This window comes from Branchiostoma belcheri, unplaced genomic scaffold, assembly GCF_001625305.1.
Source record: "Branchiostoma belcheri isolate BF01 breed outbred unplaced genomic scaffold, Haploidv18h27 scaffold22, whole genome shotgun sequence".
NCBI classification, from domain to species: Eukaryota; Metazoa; Chordata; class Leptocardii; order Amphioxiformes; family Branchiostomatidae; genus Branchiostoma; species Branchiostoma belcheri.
The window spans coordinates 1,495,018-1,512,817 of record NW_017803713.1 but is presented as its reverse complement, the minus strand read 5'-3'; the positions used below and the strand labels follow the sequence as shown (position 1 = coordinate 1,512,817).

Here is a 17,800-nt window from a genome sequence, read left to right as displayed (position 1 = left end):
CCCCCCCCCCCCTGCGTGCAGTTGATGTGATCAGTAAAAGGTAAACGGCGCCCACAGAACGCAGGAAAGGTCCCCACTCAAGTTCTGGCCGGTCGACCGGTCACATATTAAATATGCCGAAGCAGCCGAAGTTTTCGACTTTTGCCGGGTTTACTGTCAATAATTGTTCAAATTATTCGAAGAAGCCAAAAAAATTCTGAAATTTTTTAGACGTCGACATCTGTTGTATTTCTTGTAAACATCCTTTGATTTTCAATTAATCCCACAAAACGCAATTTTCTCCCGCGAAAAATGGTTAACAGTGTCGGAGTTCCACCATTCACGGGCTGAATAACACGCTGCGTCACGAAAAATCAACCAATGACAGACAAATCTCGCGATTTGCGAGATGTTGGTTAATATATAGACTGGTTTATTTCGAAAGGAACATACATACAACATACATATAAGTTGCTAATTGCAGCCCACAGGCTGAATTGGGCAGCTTTTACAATGGGATACACAGGTAGAATATATTTAACATGTACATAACTTAAGCATAAGCATCAAATATTGCACTAGATTATTGCACTAGATTATTGCACTAGATTATTGCACTTTTATGTTAAAATTACGGCGTTACAAGAACGGTTACAAATTACATCATATAGCTAAAAACGATTACAACAAACATAAGATGGAACACTATTACAACACATACAGCTATTATAAAAAAATAATCTAAGTCCAAGGTGTTCAATATGTGCAACATTGAGGGAACCGGGCTACGTAGATATCTTTGTGTCCCTTTGGGTGGTTTGTATCGCCGTGTTTGCCTAAGCTGCATATTGTGTGGGTGGTTACTGTCTGCAGGTAGCCAAGGGGCGTGCCTAGACCTTGTAGCTGAAAGGGCAAAGGCCCGGCACAGGTTAAGTCTGCGCTCAGACAGACGTTGGAGGTCAAGAGTTAACAAGGCCGCGGAATACGAGTGATAGCTTCTACCCAGCATGATTCTGATGCCCTTTTCTGGATTCTTTCTATTCTGTCAGATTGTTTTTTTGTGATACCCGCATTCCAACAGGGCGTAGCATATTCAACTATAGGTCGAATATACCCAGAATATACAGTGACTAGGTCAGAAATGGTTCAGAGCGAATTCGCGATATTTCGTCGGTAACCAAAATGAGGGCTTGAATTGGCGAGTTACGATCACATTCAGTGAAGTTACCGGGAAAAGTAACATGGGCGGAAAGATGGGACGCCTTGATGTCGTTCTTTCCAAATGAAGGGTGTGTAATTCCTATTTAGTTTTGTACAGAATACAGATTACTTACGGCTCCGGTGGTGAAAATGTTATATTTTTTTACCTAAATACCAGTCGTAAGTAGTCAACAAGTTTTGTGTTACAAATTTTTGTTTCTTTCTTTGCCGATCCGACCAAGGTCCACGCTTACTTCAAAATCAAGCTGAAACGTTTGTGTAATTTTTCCCTAAACGAGCTTGCCTACATACAAAGATTGCCTCTCAAAATTCAGGAGATAGCGTTTCAGAGGGTCTAGTTTTCAAAATTTTCCCCGGGTAGCATGCCCCCCGGACAGCCCTAAGAATGTCGCGCCTTCGGCGCTCCAAATGTGAGATGACGGAAAAAAAATTCAGGCTGGCTAGAACCTTGATTTAAATCATTTTTATTACATTACATCACAACAGTTTGGAGTGTTGGTACAATGGTTTCAATTAATTTCTCATTAGGCCACACCGATTTAATTTTATGGATGACATCCTCTGAAGACCCCCAAACTAGTGCGCGCGGGCGAATAAAAAAAATTCCGGCAAAAACTAAAAATGCTACTAAACCACAGGAATACAAAGCTGGTATTGTGAATTTGCGGCAGTACTTAGCAACGTATACGACATGCTGGCTTTTTGCGGCATTTATGAATCGGTACTGTACTTATGTACTTTCTTGAGTCGCGAAGCTTCGAATTCGATAGCCTGGGTGCTCGGCTCCGTCTTGTCGCTAACTACTATGGACTACCCAGGCCTAGAGCCAGGCCAGAGCCTCGGTGGACGTAATCTTTTTTTTTTTTTTTTGAGGGCGACAGGCGAAAATCAATGCGCGCGCGGATGTCATCCATAAAATTAAATCAGTGTGGCCTTATGCATGAATTCAAAGGATTTTAAGAATGATAAAGGAAAACAAATGATTGTCTACTTTTTAAATTTGATTTTGGTAAAATATAGTCAGTGATCATTCAAGAACTTACTTCATATTTGACAGATCGCTGAGCAAATTTCATAGACACTTTTCCATTTTAGACGTGCATTTTCTTTTTATTGTACTTTTGAATACTGCCTTGTATTTAAAAAAGTCAAGGGCAATATACATTTAATTTTGATCGCTCTTTCGTATAAATGTGGCCTCAGTCAGTGGTGTGCATAAAGACCCCAATCAGTCTTCCATATACAATAATAAATATTCAAATATACTCCAGAACACACATAATGAAATTACATTACAGACCAATGACACAACATGAAGAAAACTATACTTCTGTCTCTAGAACTCATAGTCCTTTTGCTCGTCTCGTTATCTTTGTCGTAGAATTATGCTTGTTGCTTCTGAATGCTGTCATCAAAATAAAACCACAAGATAATGAGATACATAACACAAAGAAATTGAAAATACTAGAACATGCAACATTGCCAAATGAAAAGAGCAACATACTAAGAACTTCTAGAAAGAAACATTTGCAAATGTTTAGCTTCACATGGTCTTCCAACAAACTACATCTCTGTTTATTCTCACTCAATCATACTCATATATATGGTGGTCAGCCACTTGCTACGTTATGTGACCCAACACTACGTACAGGGTATCTGCTAAAGTACCAGTTACCATGGTTACAGACGTTCTGGTCCAGGTCATTGAACTTGGTATGAGTTTCGAACGAAAGAAGAGGAAATGGATCAAAAGCAACTTGTGTTCCTTCTGCTTATTTACTAGGATAAATAAATAAACAAACAAATAAACAAATTCACTAGAAGCATTACGAGTTGTACTGCTATAATGGTTAGAGACTAGGCATGTACCACAGGTACTAAAAATGTGGAGATGGACTCCTGAAAACTTTGGTCCGTGCACGATCTTATATTTGTGTAACCATCTCAATTACAAAGGACATTTTATCTTAGCAAACCTACAGTACTGTACAGTTCTGCTCCTGGAACTGTTACAGAAAATATGATATGCTGCTGTAATCATGTTCATTAGATATATGTAACTTTTAAGTATCACAAAATATGTAACTCAAATCAGCACCATTACAGTACTAATGATAGTACATTACAGTAGAGCAACTACAGACCTACTGTTTTTTTCTTTCGTCATTATATATTACGTCCACTAGTTATATTTTAGAGTCTAGAGTCGGTTTCAAACTTCACATGATAACTCACACAAAGCTAAAATATGGATTATTTTACAGGAGTGGATCAAAATTACTACATGTACCTCTAAAAACCTTTAAATGTTTTTTTTTGTAATTCTGGGTGCTTTTAGTGTAATTAAGTATATGTAAAGCAGTACTAGTGTGTAATTCAGTCGTCAGACTGTGAAATGCTTCTTGTTTTTATGGGTTCACCACACCACGAAGTGGTGTGGTGAAACCATATTGCTTTTTCTGATGTTTCTTCTCCTTCTTCTCCTTCTTCTCCTTCTCCTGCCATTTTTTAAATGGATTCAGCTTCTTCATTTTAGGGCCTAAGGTCCTGAAATTTGGTATGGAGGTACAGTGGGCAAATACCCCTAGGCGTTTTTTAAATTATTGTGATACAGGCTTTTAGAATGGTTTTATTTGAGTTTTTTGGCTGTGTTATAGCAAATGTATTACTGTGTTAGTTTGCCTTGTTTACCACGTTTGGGCATGAGTCATCACAATGGAATGCAGGGCATCAACCAATAGGCATGCAGCTTTCCTCTATACTTCTTGCTGATTGGCTGTTGGGATTTAACTTGATTAACACCTGCACAGAAGCATTTCCATACTGACAGTATGTCTGTATTCAAGTGTTTTGGTAGGTATTTCAAGCTTTCCTGCTCCAGCATTGGAATGCCGGGCATGGACGTTTTTTTTATTTGAAAATCAACAGTTTGCATTATGCAATTAAAAATCCTAACCAATAAAGTAGGGAATAGCTATCCAACTGTTGTTTTAGTTGTATTTTACTTCATATTATAGTTATATCAATGTAAATCATTGTTTTCCCTTGTGTTTCTCATTCTTTCCCTGCCATGTGGTAAAATGTGGTGAACCCATCGCTGTATTTGCTCCAAAGCAAATATTGGCCTTTCTAGTTCTTACTACAATTAACCATTCATTCATTCAAAACACGGTGGTCTAATCTGGGCTGCAAAGTTCCCACATTTCATAGAACCCGAACTGTGTTCGATCGTGTTCGATCTGGGCAATTCGAATCGAACCCGCGTTCCATTTCGGGGTCACCTGCGGTCACTTACAAGAAAGCGGCAAAACAAGCCCTTCTGCCTAAGTGCCTCGCAATAGATAAAAAAACAACACTTTTCTATAGATACAAACAGTTTCCTGGACAGTACATGTCCGCTATAATTTTTGGTGGGTATGTAACATGTGGCGAAGCTACTGTCGTATCCTTGGGTGACCTTGAATACTGTAATGATTCTTTACACCAGTATGAATAACACAATGCACACTTTCTGGCGATATGACATGTCTGCAAAACTCGTTCAAACCTGGAAACATGGAGAGTTAAACATACCCCATTCACGGCTCAAAATGACCGTAACGGTTGTCCCGAAAATCGTGTTTTAGGGATTTTTGAAAAATGGCCTCAATTTTGAATTATGGGTAATTTAGTGAGAAAAATGTCAAAAAATGCCATTTTTTCACCAATATGTCGACAAAAACTAGACTTAAAATCAGAAATTAAAAAATCCCTAAAACACGATTTTTTATCTTCTTCCTAGTCTGCGAAAAATATAAAAATCGGGGATCTGGGGTAATATACGTAGCCAGGTTTGAACGATGTTTGCCTAAAAACGTGACATGACTTGTGCTCGGAAACCCGAAAATAATCGTCTTTCTGAGCGAAATTTTAAAAAATCAGTGATTTAACATAAAAAGCTAACATTTAAAGGATGTTAAGACGATAATTTCATTTAAATTTGACGAAATTTACCCCTAAATATTATTTGTTTATTTTCAAATATTTTACGGGTAGTCCAAAACAGGCCAAAATAGCGTCTTGTAACCCGATACCTTTTCGAACGCGCATAGCAATGGGAAAGAATGCCGTAGTGACAGACCGCCGTGAAACTTCAAGGCCTACCTGTACTTACTTGTCTCTCATACATTATCGCCTACTAGTTCTATTGTAAAGGGCCTGCGTTGGTTTCGGAATTCCAACGTCACATGATCACTGAATAATCAATGTGTGGGATTTTGTGAATGACAGACACCCCCCTCCTGCAAGAAGATATTGACTCATGGACGATCATATTCTTATTATATCAATGTGCCAGGGATTGGAGTATTGCAGAATACTGTTGCTAATTAGATATTGTCCTTAACCTCTTTTGGGCTGTGAACATTGGTTAAATAATAATGTCTTATCCATTGCCCGTGGTCTCGGACCATTATGTTTTCTGCTAGGCCTTTTTTTAATATTTCAAGCGAATGTGTCCAGTGTGTTACCCCACGGAGTTTAGGTTTTAGGAAAAGTGGTAAGGTAGCAGCTTTTCGTGAAATTTCAGGAGTGTTTAAAATAAAGTCTGTCAGAATATTTCGTGAATGGTAATAAGAATTTCGTTCTTTAACACTGGCCTATTGGGTTATTGGGAACGACCAGTATATAGCCAGAAGCATCAGTGGGTAAATTTTCTTCTTTTTTTAGAGGTTGATAATAGTGAAGGTTGTCATCCTCGCAATGACTGTTTGCTGGCATCTCATACAGGACGTCTTCTGGCGTCATATAGTGGGCACCGTCTGGCTCCACATAAGTGGGCTCATCATCATCACGAAGAGGGGGGAGGCCTTTAGGTGTCTTGGAGTTTGGTGTGTCTGCGTCTACATAGTAATGAGTTTGCGAGACAGCCGGGCGTCTAACGTGCGATGGATGTTTGATATTCAAGGGTTGAGTAGACGCCAAAGACTGGCCCTGCCCTGTCTGATCATTGCCACTAGTCGGTGCAGTAGCTGTGGTGTTGATGTTACTCAATGCTATGTTAGAAGTCGGGCCAGAGGGAGGATTCTTACTGTTTCGTTTGCACCAGATTGTGATGAGGACGGCGGCAACAATAGAGAGGGCCGCTGCACCACAGACAGAGCCGATGAGAGCAGGAAGGGAAAAACTGGGAGAAGATTTGTGGTGACCGTAACGGTTGATTTCTGGTTTGTTGAAAGTTAACAGGATATCAGAGATGTTGCCGGTAGTAGCAAATGGGGAAGCTACAGGATGTGCTGTGGGGTCTAGATTAATTTCTGTTTTGCGAAATGAAGAAGATTTGGACATTGTAGTTGAAGCAAACGTGTTCTGGGCATCAACATGAGGTGTTGATCTCGTTGGTCCTTCACATATCAACCTAGGATTCACATCTGCAAGCTTTTGTCCCTGAACTTTGGCGGGTTGGGCACATTTTATCTGGTCGTTAAATGCAGGAATTAGTCTGACGGGAGCCATCCTACAGTCACACTGCCAGGGGTTCCCGTCAAGTTTCACGGTAGGAACAGAGGTTAACAGGCTATAAGCGAATGGGGGAATGGAGGACATCTTGTTCCATCCAAGGTCCAAATTTTGGAGTTTCGGTAGATTTGCAAATGCATGAGGTTGAATCTTTGTTATCTGGTTGTTGTTAAGGCACAACATTTTTAGCTGGGGCAGATTTCCAAATGTACTAGGATGAATCGTTGTTATCTGGTTACCGCTAAGGTACAGCGTTTGTAGCCTTGGCAGATTTTCAAATGCACCAGGTTGAATCATTGTTATCTGGTTGTAGCTAAAGTACAACTCTTGTAGTTGGGGTATAATTGCAAATGTACCAGGGTGTATCATTCTTATCTGGTTGTAGTTAAGGTACAACCCTTGTAACTGGAGTAGATTTGCAAATGTACCAGGGAGAATCACTGTTATCTGGTTGTGGCTAAGGTACAACTCTTGTAGTTGGGGTATATTTACAAATGTACCAGGGAGAATCATTGTTATCTGGTTATGGTCCAGGAGCAAACATCGTAGCTGGGGCAGATATGCAAATGTACCTGGCTTCATCATTGTTATCTGGTTGTAAGACAAGACAAATTTTGTCACCTCCCTGTACCTCACCAGCATGAGCTGGTTTACAGTTCCAATTCTATTATGTGACAAATCCAATTCAGAAATGGACGTCGGCAGGTCCTGGGGGATGGTGGTCAGGCCCATTCCGGTGCATCTGCCGTACAATGATGGTTTACAGCTGCAGTCAGCTTCCAGCATGTTGGGCTCCTTCAGGATGATGAGAAGGAAAACCAGCACGTGTCTCAGCTTTCTTCCCATGCTGTCCTGCCTACTAAACAAAGTAAGAAGCTCCTATATCATTAGTTCAAACATTCCTCGATGTTGGTAGATACAATGTTTAATGTTACAACATGAATTTCAAACTCTTCACACTTTAAACAAGCCACGAGACAAGTCTCAATGGGTCAGTCTATTGAAGAAGATCGGAGTGACCGGTCGAAAGTTTTTGGTGAGAACAATCCTTTTGTGTTGCAGCAAAGGTTTTAACTTCCAACAAAAAGCCTAAATCCCATTGTTAAGCTAAAATTCCAACATTTCACACAGTTCCAATTGGTCTTGGAACTGTGTGTCTTGGAATTGGTCCAATTGGTCACAGTTCTTGGAACTTCCAGAATACAGTTCGCTTCTATTTTTGAACCGACGGCAAGGAAAATTCCAAGACATTCTAAGTCAAACAAAATATTATAAATAGAAAGCACGTGGTGAGACCAATAGCCCAATAGCGTCACTCCATTTTACAGTAAACTAGCAATAAAAAAACTCTGTGACCAAGAGTGAAATCGTATCTGTTCCATGCAGTGAAGGGTAACAATGTACAGTTAGAATAGCTTGGATATTTGGAATGCGTCAAGTAGACTTAAAGTCTGTAGCCAGAGGTTTATGTCAACAAAAGGAGTTGAAATTCTATACCAAGCCACAATGAACGAAAGGATATACAGCGAATGTATTGCAGGCATACAGTCGGCAAATGTTGGGTGCTAAAATTCATTGTTTGAAACACTCAACCTAGTATGTTGACGTTTTGGCTCCTGTGGCGGAATTTGGCCCATCCGAGAATGCCTGCTTTTATGAACGCTAATTCTCTCGTGCTCTTTGATATCATCATTCCGAAATTCGACAACGACGAAATGTGGCCTAGTCTTAAGATCCTCATGTCTTTAAAGAGATCCAAACGGCGGCATGGAAATGTCAGCGGAAAGAAAAACAAGTAAACAGACTCCTTGTTAATATTCAAACAGCCAAGTTCTAACGGCAGCTCCAGACAATCTGCACAGCGCTTGTAAACAACACGGTTTGCTATGACGTAACACTGGGGCTTGTCAGGTGTTCACCAGGCTAATTTGAAAACTGGTAAATTTCATTTTTCACAACTACATTTTTTCTTACCAACGTTTCTGCAGCTTTCAGTTGCCTTCATATAGGGCACAATGTACACAATTTCAAGTTGTGTAATAGTAGCTACCTGATTTTTCTTATTTGCACATCAATTCCGTTATCTTCTCATTCTCAGACACTGCATCCTATCTGAAACGTCTAAATTTTCATAGAATTTAACATTCAGTTTAATACTAGCTTTATTTGATTTATTTGTAGTACATAATGTTCTACCTGGATGTTGAAGATTCAGTTACTTATGGTGAACACAGGGTGATTTGACTTACCTCAAGGTTTCTCACCTTCCAAGCTGGGATATCTTCAGTTGGAACGCACTCTCTTCCTGGACTAAGAAGACCTGAAGAGCGGCCCTCAGTCGTCTTGTTGCAGTTGTGCCTCTCAGAGCCGAGCTCTGTCTGGCTGATGCGCAACGAGTTGTGACAAACGTGAACGCCTGACGTATATGGGCGTGTTGATTGTCTGAATCTGACGTCACGGTGTGACATTGAGGTGATCGAATCAAGGACATTATATTCTGTTTATAATGTCCTTGATCTAATGAACCCCTCAAAGCGCCATCTGTCGAGAAAATGACCAACAGCAGCGTATCTGTTGGCCAGCATACAACACGTGTATGTAGAACATGTTGGTGATAACACAATATGGAAGTTAACATTCATCTTTGGAAAGTTTTTGTCGTTAGCTATCAAAATTCAGTACATATTATGTAGTTATGGGTTCACCACACCACGAAGTGGTGTGGTGAAACCATATTGCTTTTTCTGGTGTTTCTTCTTCTTCTCCTCCTCCTTCTCCTCCTGCCATTTTTTAAATGGATTCAGCTTCTTCATTTTAGGGCCCAAGGTCCTGAAATTTGGTATGGAGGTACAGTGGGCAAATACCCCTAGGCGTTTTTTAAATTATTGTGATACAGGCTTTTAGAATGGTTTTATTTGAGTTTTTTGGCTGTGTTATAGCAAATGTATTACTGTGTTAGTATGCCGTGTTTACATGTCTGGGCATGAGTCATCACAATGGAATGCAGGGCATCAACCAATAGGCATGCAGCTTTCCTCTATACTTCTATACTGCTGATTGGCTGTTGGGATTTAACTTGATTAACACAAGCACAGAGCATTTCCACCTGCACAGAGCATTTCTTGCTGATTGGCTGTTGGGATTTAACTTGATTAACACCTGCACAGAGATTTCCATACTGACAGTATGTCTTTATTCAAGTGTTTTGGTAGGTATTTCAAGCTTTTCTGCTCCAGCATTGGAATGCGGGGCATGAACGTTTTTTTATTTATTTTGAAAATCAACAGTTTGCATTATGCAATTAAAAATCCTAACCAATAAAGTAGGGAATAGCTATCCAACTGTTGTTTTAGTTGTATGTTACTTCATATTATAGTTATATCAATGTAAATCATTGTTTTCCCTTGTGTTTCTCATTCTTTCCCTGCCATGACGTCGTAAAATGTGGTGAACCCATCGCTGTATTTGCTCCAAAGCAAATATTGGCCTTTCTAGTTTCTTGTATATATTCTAAATAAGTACCAGTAGTAGCAACTAAAATGGGAATTCGCCTGCTTTCGTTGGCATAAACATGATAAGATACTTGTTTTTTTTCAATGTACAATGCAAAGTGCACGTGCACGGAATGCTGCATTTTAGTGTTCTGTTGCTTGTCTACACAGGGTCATCAGTATCATACAAGAAATGGCTTCTTTTTTTTCTCACGGGGTATAAATGACGGCTAGATAATTTTTATGGCTTCACCACAAAGTGGTGAAGACATATTGTGTTCCCTCATGTTTCTTCTTCTCCTTCTCCTCCTTCTCCTCCTGCCATTTCTTTAAATGGATTCATCTCTGCCATTTTCAGGCCAAATAACACGAAATTTGGCATGAAGGTAGAGTGGGCAAATACCCTGACGCGTTTTTTTCATTTTTTTGAAAAATTGTTTTATTTGGGTTTTTTGGCCATTTTCAGGCAAAAAATATACATTTTGAGATCTGGTTCCCAGGTACTAAAACCAAATGACCTGAAATTTGGTATGGGGATACCTTGGACATATGTCTACAAAAAGTCATTCAAGCTTTTGACATACACCACTTTAAAGTTATGTAAATAGGGCTTTTTGGCTATTTCTGGCATTGGAAGGTTCCATTGCTGCATGGGGGTGTAGACTATTGGCAGCCATCGTAGGATAGATCCATTTTCGGTATGGGGGATGTGGTGAAGCCATCTGCTGCATTTGCTCTCAAGCAAATGTCGGCCTTTCTAGTTATTAACTACTTCTTCATTGGCAAAACGGTGGAAGCCCAAAACACAACAGATCTGGTTCTATCACCTAGGATAACTTGCCCCCAAGTCCGATGTCAGAAGAAATTACGAATTTTGATAAATCATAGCTAGAACCATATCGTACTTATCGAAGAATATGTATAATACTTGGTACTTTCCTATCATAATGTACGACTACAATGTCCCGCTGTTCAATGATAATGTTGAAATAAATGCTATTTTTCAAGCTGATGTAGGTGATGACACCTTATACTGCCCCCCCCCCCAAAAAAAAAACGAATTACGTACTGGTGTCATCACCTACATCAGCATTGCCCTTATTTGGTTCAAGTAAGGACCCCGAAAACTCGGGCGATAGCTAGATATCGATAGGATGAGCCATAAAGGATTAGCGGACTGAAATGCGAAGTTCCAGTTCCCTATCTTTTTATTTAGAACTTGTCACACCTATGAACGCCTGCAAAGGAGGCAACAAAGAATGGTAGAGAAGGGCATTGTGACGTCATAGCTAAACTGAATTTTAGGTAGTTTCTTCCATTTTTTACCATATATTTGTCTTAAATTCTATTCCAGTTAGAACTAGCAGCAAAGACATGCTATACATGGCAATAGCTGTTCATTGGGCATGGTTTAATGGTCTAAATGCTCTTCAAAAGGAATGTATCATTGTGACGTAATAACCTCCATTATTTGTGTTGAATGGAACACACCCGTGGAAGCACAAAATGAAAATTCCGACAGGGTAACTTTCAACCACCTGTTACTCAAGAACGAAATGAAACGTTGCATACAACTCAAGCTTGGCATGGTGATAGAATATACCATGGTATATAAGAAACAATATTGATGATTTGACCTCATTATATTAAGTTTATGGTACGTTAATTCTACGAACTTACGCTCGCACCTAATAACGGAAGGGACTAGGTATTCGTCGTTCGAGCAGCCTATCCCGTTCCAAAGCTTTTGACTAAAGTGAGTTGAACCCAAGTTACTGGTCTGGGCTGACGTCTTATATGACCCTGTAACAATGGGGTTCAAGCGCTATAAACTGACGAGTCCTGGTTCTTTTGGCCCAGCGGTTTGTGAGTTGGTGCTAAGGCTGGCTGCCCAGGCTCGATGTCATAGAGCAAAGCGCCACCTACTTTTCAGAACAAGTACTGCAGGCACAAGGGCAGCTCGCACTAAGTGTCACCTGATTGGTCAGGAGAACAAAGGACGACGATCAGGTTGCCCTGAACTACCTAAACACCATTTTGATCTATTCTGGTCTCTCATTGGTTAGTGCAAAACGAAATCCTGCACGCTGATTGGCTATCTCTCAGAGCGCTCTGCCCTAACTAGGTCAAGGAGTAGAGCGCCCTGACCTGGCTGTAAGAAGAGGGTATAAAAGGAAGTGCAGTTTCGCTCTTTGTCATTCTGATCAAGACTTTTGAGTCGAAACCAGGAAACTTTGTGTCAACTTTTTGACGCCAAATCGACCGTTCGCAACATTCGTGGGATACGAACCTCTTATTTCTTCGGAAAGATAGGTGAGTTTTTTTATTATCATTCCTAGTGAATTATAACGGTTAGCTAAGGCTTTCCTGTCGCAAAAAAAGGCACATGATATTTCAAGTAACGCTGGATAAATGGTAAACTCGTTATCCTAAAGCTAACAGACAGGGTTTCTCTACGCAAATGTATTCACTATCTTCAGCATCAATCTCTGTTTTGAGCGTGTTCTAGAACAGTGTTCGGAACTATCGGTAGCTTCATGCGCCCGTCTGAAACAGATTACAAGCGTTGGTTAAATTCTAGAACAACTTAGTTCACATCGTAGGAATGCAAACAGACCTTTTATGCTAACACATGTCAAGGGCCTTTAGGCGTTTTCCTTCAGCAGCTAGGCAAGAGCCTATCTAGGGCCGGTCGAATTCTCCTGGGCACAACTCCCCCGTAGCGGTAATTTAGATACACAGGCGAAGGGCTCTTGACTGCCGAAGGAAAACGGCTATTAAACTGCCCGATATTATTCTGGCACCCATGCATGGTAGTCAAGGGGTTGGATCTGGATCTGTATAGCCGGTATAACCACCCTTCGGCGTAACACACCAGCTGATATATCGCTATATACCAGCCGGTTATTGTCTACGATACAAGTAAATTACCTGAGTTTTCACTGTATCACACTAACGTAGTTATTCTCTTACAGCTTCTAGTATTGAGAAGATGTCTGACACGGTGCAGGAAGCGCCCCTGGCGGAAACGTCAGGGCGTGCAGATCACTACGATCACGGTGACGCCACATCTCGGGTAAGTACAAGAGTTTGTAATAGGATTTATCTTTTTGACACCTCACTTATCATATAGATAAAACCAATTTCACATTGAAAGCCATTGTTAAGGTCTTGTAAGTCTACATCATTCGTAGCGATGTAAGAATAACAACAATGAGACGGAATTCGACCGGTTTCGACTTTATTCAGTTTTTCTCAAGAATCTTGATCTTGTTAGTCTATATCTAATTGAACAATGGTTTCAATAGATTCTAATTATTCCTTTTATTCGTAGAAAGGTCGTTCATAATCGTGTATGTTGAATACATGTATTAGATTTTAACATTCTTTTAATATACATTGATGGTACATGTAGTCTCTAATCGATATATCATCTGCCGTATTTTGTTAATGGTGAACGAGTCCATGAGTAAAGCTTCGGTCCCAATTGCGCCGGTGCCCGTCGGGGATGTAGCCCCGGCCGGCCCCGGTCGGGCTCAGGAGTCGGGCGGGCATCGGCTGTCATGTTCACAATTGAAAGTTTCCTTCAGTAGCATTTTGTTAAAAATTTGGTCGGTCTCCGGCAGGCACCCGGCAGATTCTCTGACGATGTGTTGTACTGATCTATACGTAATGCAGAATTCACGCTTTTGTTGTGATCATTTGATCTATGACGTCACACTTTTTACCTGGGTTTACAAAGTATACACCTTTATTCTGTTTATCTGGTCTGTGACGAAAGAAATGTGTCCCTGTGGACTGCCGGCAACCAGAGGGGCACCTGTCGGTGTTCTCACGGATCGGTCACGGCGTATTTTTGTCAGCGGGGCCCGGGTAGAATTTAAGTCAGAATTAAATTCTTCTCGGGTCCCTGCCGGGCCGAAAAATAGCCCGGTAGTCACAGGGTGTCCCGCGGGGCCACGTAGGGGTCACGCCCGAAAGTGCCAAAAACAGCCAGGGGACTACCCGGCAGGGCCCCTTTTTTCAATTGGGACCGAAGCATAACTGAATTGTTACTGAATTATGAACAGGTCCATGAGTAACTGAATTGTTACTGAACTGTGAATGAGTTTAAATAACTATTAAACTATTAAATGATGTTGACCAAACCTGTCTCTGTCCACAGACGATGTTGGCTGAGTCTCGGATTGTGACCGTGGTCTGGAAGGGACCACTTTCTGAAGAGACCCTTCTCTTTGGAAGTTGGGATTCTTGGGAAAACGGCAGAAGGGTCACTGAGAGGTAAGACGATGTCACAGTCATCAGCATTTTTATTGGACCTTAAAGGCGCATTATGTAAGACTTGATCCCCCCCGCCCAAAAAAGAAGAGATATTTTTGGGGTTCAAATCTTTGGAATTAGCTTTCACATATTCGTACAATTATCACACACATTTCTGACATTTATGGTTACCGATAAAAAAACACGAGGTGCACTCAGTTTGTGGTGCCACCACAAACTATCAGAATATAAACGAACATGACTGGCAGTTGCGTTACTAACCACTAGTACTTCAGTATCAAATATACTCGTAAGTGATCATGTTTTGGCATCCCGAATGGCACTTATTTAATTGTAAGGCCACACCGATTTAATTTTATGGATGACATCCGCGCGCGCATTGATTTTCGCCCGATCTCAAAAAAAAAAAAAAAATCACGTATTCCGAGGCTCTGGCCTGGCTTTAGGCCTGGGTAGTGCATGGTGGTGATAACTCTGGTTGACGGCAGCCAGGCTACCGAAGCTCCAAGACTCAAGAACTCAGTACATACGTACAGCAGTGTCGATTCATATATTCCGCAAAAATCCAGCATGTGTCGGCCTGTCGTATACGTCGCTATGTAATGCGCCAAGTTCACAATACCAGGTTTGTATTCCTGTGGTTTTGTAGCATTTTTATTTTTGGCCGGATTTTTATTTTTTTCGCCCGCGCGCACTAGTTTGGGGGTCTTCAGAGGATGTCATCCATAAAATTAAATCGGTGTGGCCTAATTGAGTACTTGATTATTCGTACTTTTTAAAAGAATGGACAGAATTTTTTTGATCGCCCTTATGTTACATAATGCAGTTTTAACATGCCGAAAGTTACCAAAGTTTGTGTGTTTCAAGTTTGACCTTTTACATGATGTTTTGTTCTTTTTTTTTTTGCAGTGACAGCGTCGACGAGTACGACGTGGTACTCAGACTCGGCCCGGGCTGGTACGAGTTCAAGTATCGGTCAGTCAATGGAGAATGGTTCCACCATCCAAATATGGTAAATACGTCTACACCATTTCTTATCGACTTTTAACCGTAGTCTTTCCAAATCAGCTCTAGTAATACAGCTTTGCATTACTTTTGAGAAGATAAAGGAAAGCTAAGTATATTGACAGTTATTTTAGTTCTTAAACAATCCATTGTAATTAACATTTGTCATTAAAATTTGTATGGCAGAATTGTAAGACATTAATGGAGCAAGATATCTCTGTATTCTCGAGTTTACCAACTTTACCGAGGGACAACATTCAAAGTATTAAAAGAGGTAATTCGGAAGAGGCAACATAAAGATTTCAGACAGAGTTGAAGGGAATTTAGAAAACCACAACATACATATATACATGTAGGCCTTAAAGTGGTTGCGAAGATTTTTATACAGAGAGGCAACCGCATGCATAAACAGGTACATAATGACTGTTGTACAAAAATACTTTGCTTTCAACTAATGGCTCCTTTTTTTTCTTTCATCACAGCGGACAACAGTTAACGCATTTGGGACGCTTAACAATGTGCTGCATGTGCCGGGAGCCTCGGACATTGAGACAGCAATGGTGGAAACTCCTGTGGAGGGAGAGGTGGTGGCAACCCCAGTCGTGGGAGAGATGGTGGACACCCCACTGAAGGGAGAGATGGTGGACAGCCCACTGAAGGGAGAGATGGTGGACAGCCCACTCGAGGGAGAGATGGTGGACACCCCACTCGTGGGAGAGATGGTGGACACCCCACTCGTGGGAGAGATGGTGGACACCCCACTCGAGGGAGAGATGGTGGACACCCCACTCGTGGGAGAGATGGTGGACACCCCACTCGTGGGAGAGATGGTGGACACCCCACTCGTGGGAGAAATGGTGGACACCCCACTCGAGGGAGAGATGGTGGACACCCCACTCGTGGGAGAAATGGTGGACACCCCACTCGAGGGAGAGATGGTGGACACCCCATTCGTGGGAGAGATGGTGGACAGACCACTCGAGGGAGAGATGGTGGACAGACCACTCGAGGGAGAGATGGTGGAAACTCTTCTGGATGGCACTCCTGAGGTTGAAAATGAGAAATCTAAGAAGAAGACAGGCTGCTTCACCGGCGTCTGGCGAGCTCTTTTCATCAAGTCTAGGAAGTCCAGAAAGGACAAAGCCTTAGGACAGAAGCATACTGCATGGCTTGTTAGAGTCATCAGGAGATTGGCTCGCTAAAGGAAAAGTGTGACACAAATATTGTGTAATGAACCATTATTTTGTCCAAGAGGACTCGATGATGATGATAACGATGATAGGTTAGAAAAGATGTGTGCAGCATAATGATAACATATTAATCATTCTTGAACTTGAACGTATGTTTTTGCACCAGAGGGTGTTAAGACTTCGTATCCAGATTGGTAACGCTTTAATGATGTTGATGTAAAAACAGGAAAACAATAAATGCGATGAAGTTTTTTTTAATGGTGAAGAATGTCTGTTTTCATTTCGTCGCTTTTCTCGTCTTGTATGTTTCTTGTGATGCGCCTTGAGCATGTTATAAAGAACTTGTCACACCTATGGATGAGAGTATGCATAGGGGCATATGGATGAATGAGTGAATGAATTTAATGAATGGATGAATGAATGAATGAATGAATGAATGAATGAATGAATGAATGAATGAATGAAATACCCGGCCCATGTGGGTTTATATGACACCAGTAGAAGATATGAAATATATGGTACGCAAATCATGAGAACAGAGGTACAGATTAACATAATTAACCAAAACTGAACAGAAAAAGTTTAATGGTGAACAGACCAGTTCTCCCGTGACCGGGGACCATACCTATTCCACGGTAAAATGACCAAAAACATAAATGTCAGCTACATTTGTAGGCGATGAATGATTCGATCACTCCAAAAGGCCCCTTTGCTCACAAAAATCACATAAGTAACGTTTCAGCTACAGAGTAGCAAAAGTATGAGGTGTAACCAAGCCTACTAGGTAATGATGTAGGCAAGGACGATGTCCTTCATATAGGGCATTCTTATATCTTCAACTTGAGCCTAAGGCTACCCCATAGGCACCACCCCTGTGGCGCCGCCAAAAACTTTTATTGGCGTGGCACCTTCACGGAACAGATCATTTTCTTTACCTCGCAGGAGTCAAAGCGTAGTGTATTATATTTATAGCTGGTTGCGCAGCTCAGGATCGGAGCTTGCAAATAATATTTAATACTCAATTGATACTCAATTATAGTTTAAAATCACCTATCAATCTGTTTGTTTAGGTTGCTAAATGGTGTTTTTTTGCGTTTGACTTAGATCCAACCCCCATTGTCGAATAAACTGTTCCTA

The 17,800-nt window shown here is 41.0% G+C and overlaps 1 protein-coding gene across 1 annotated transcript; it reads right to left on the bottom strand.

Annotated features, from left to right (window-relative positions):
- Positions 1–5,826: 5,826 nt before the first annotated feature.
- Positions 5,827–6,907, bottom strand: LOC109470126. The gene has a single exon (XM_019768910.1). The coding sequence runs from the start codon at positions 6,877–6,879 to the stop codon at positions 5,827–5,829; it is 1,053 nt and encodes a 350-aa protein (XP_019624469.1). The 5' UTR covers positions 6,880–6,907.
- Between the last annotated feature and the right edge of the window lie 10,893 nt (positions 6,908–17,800).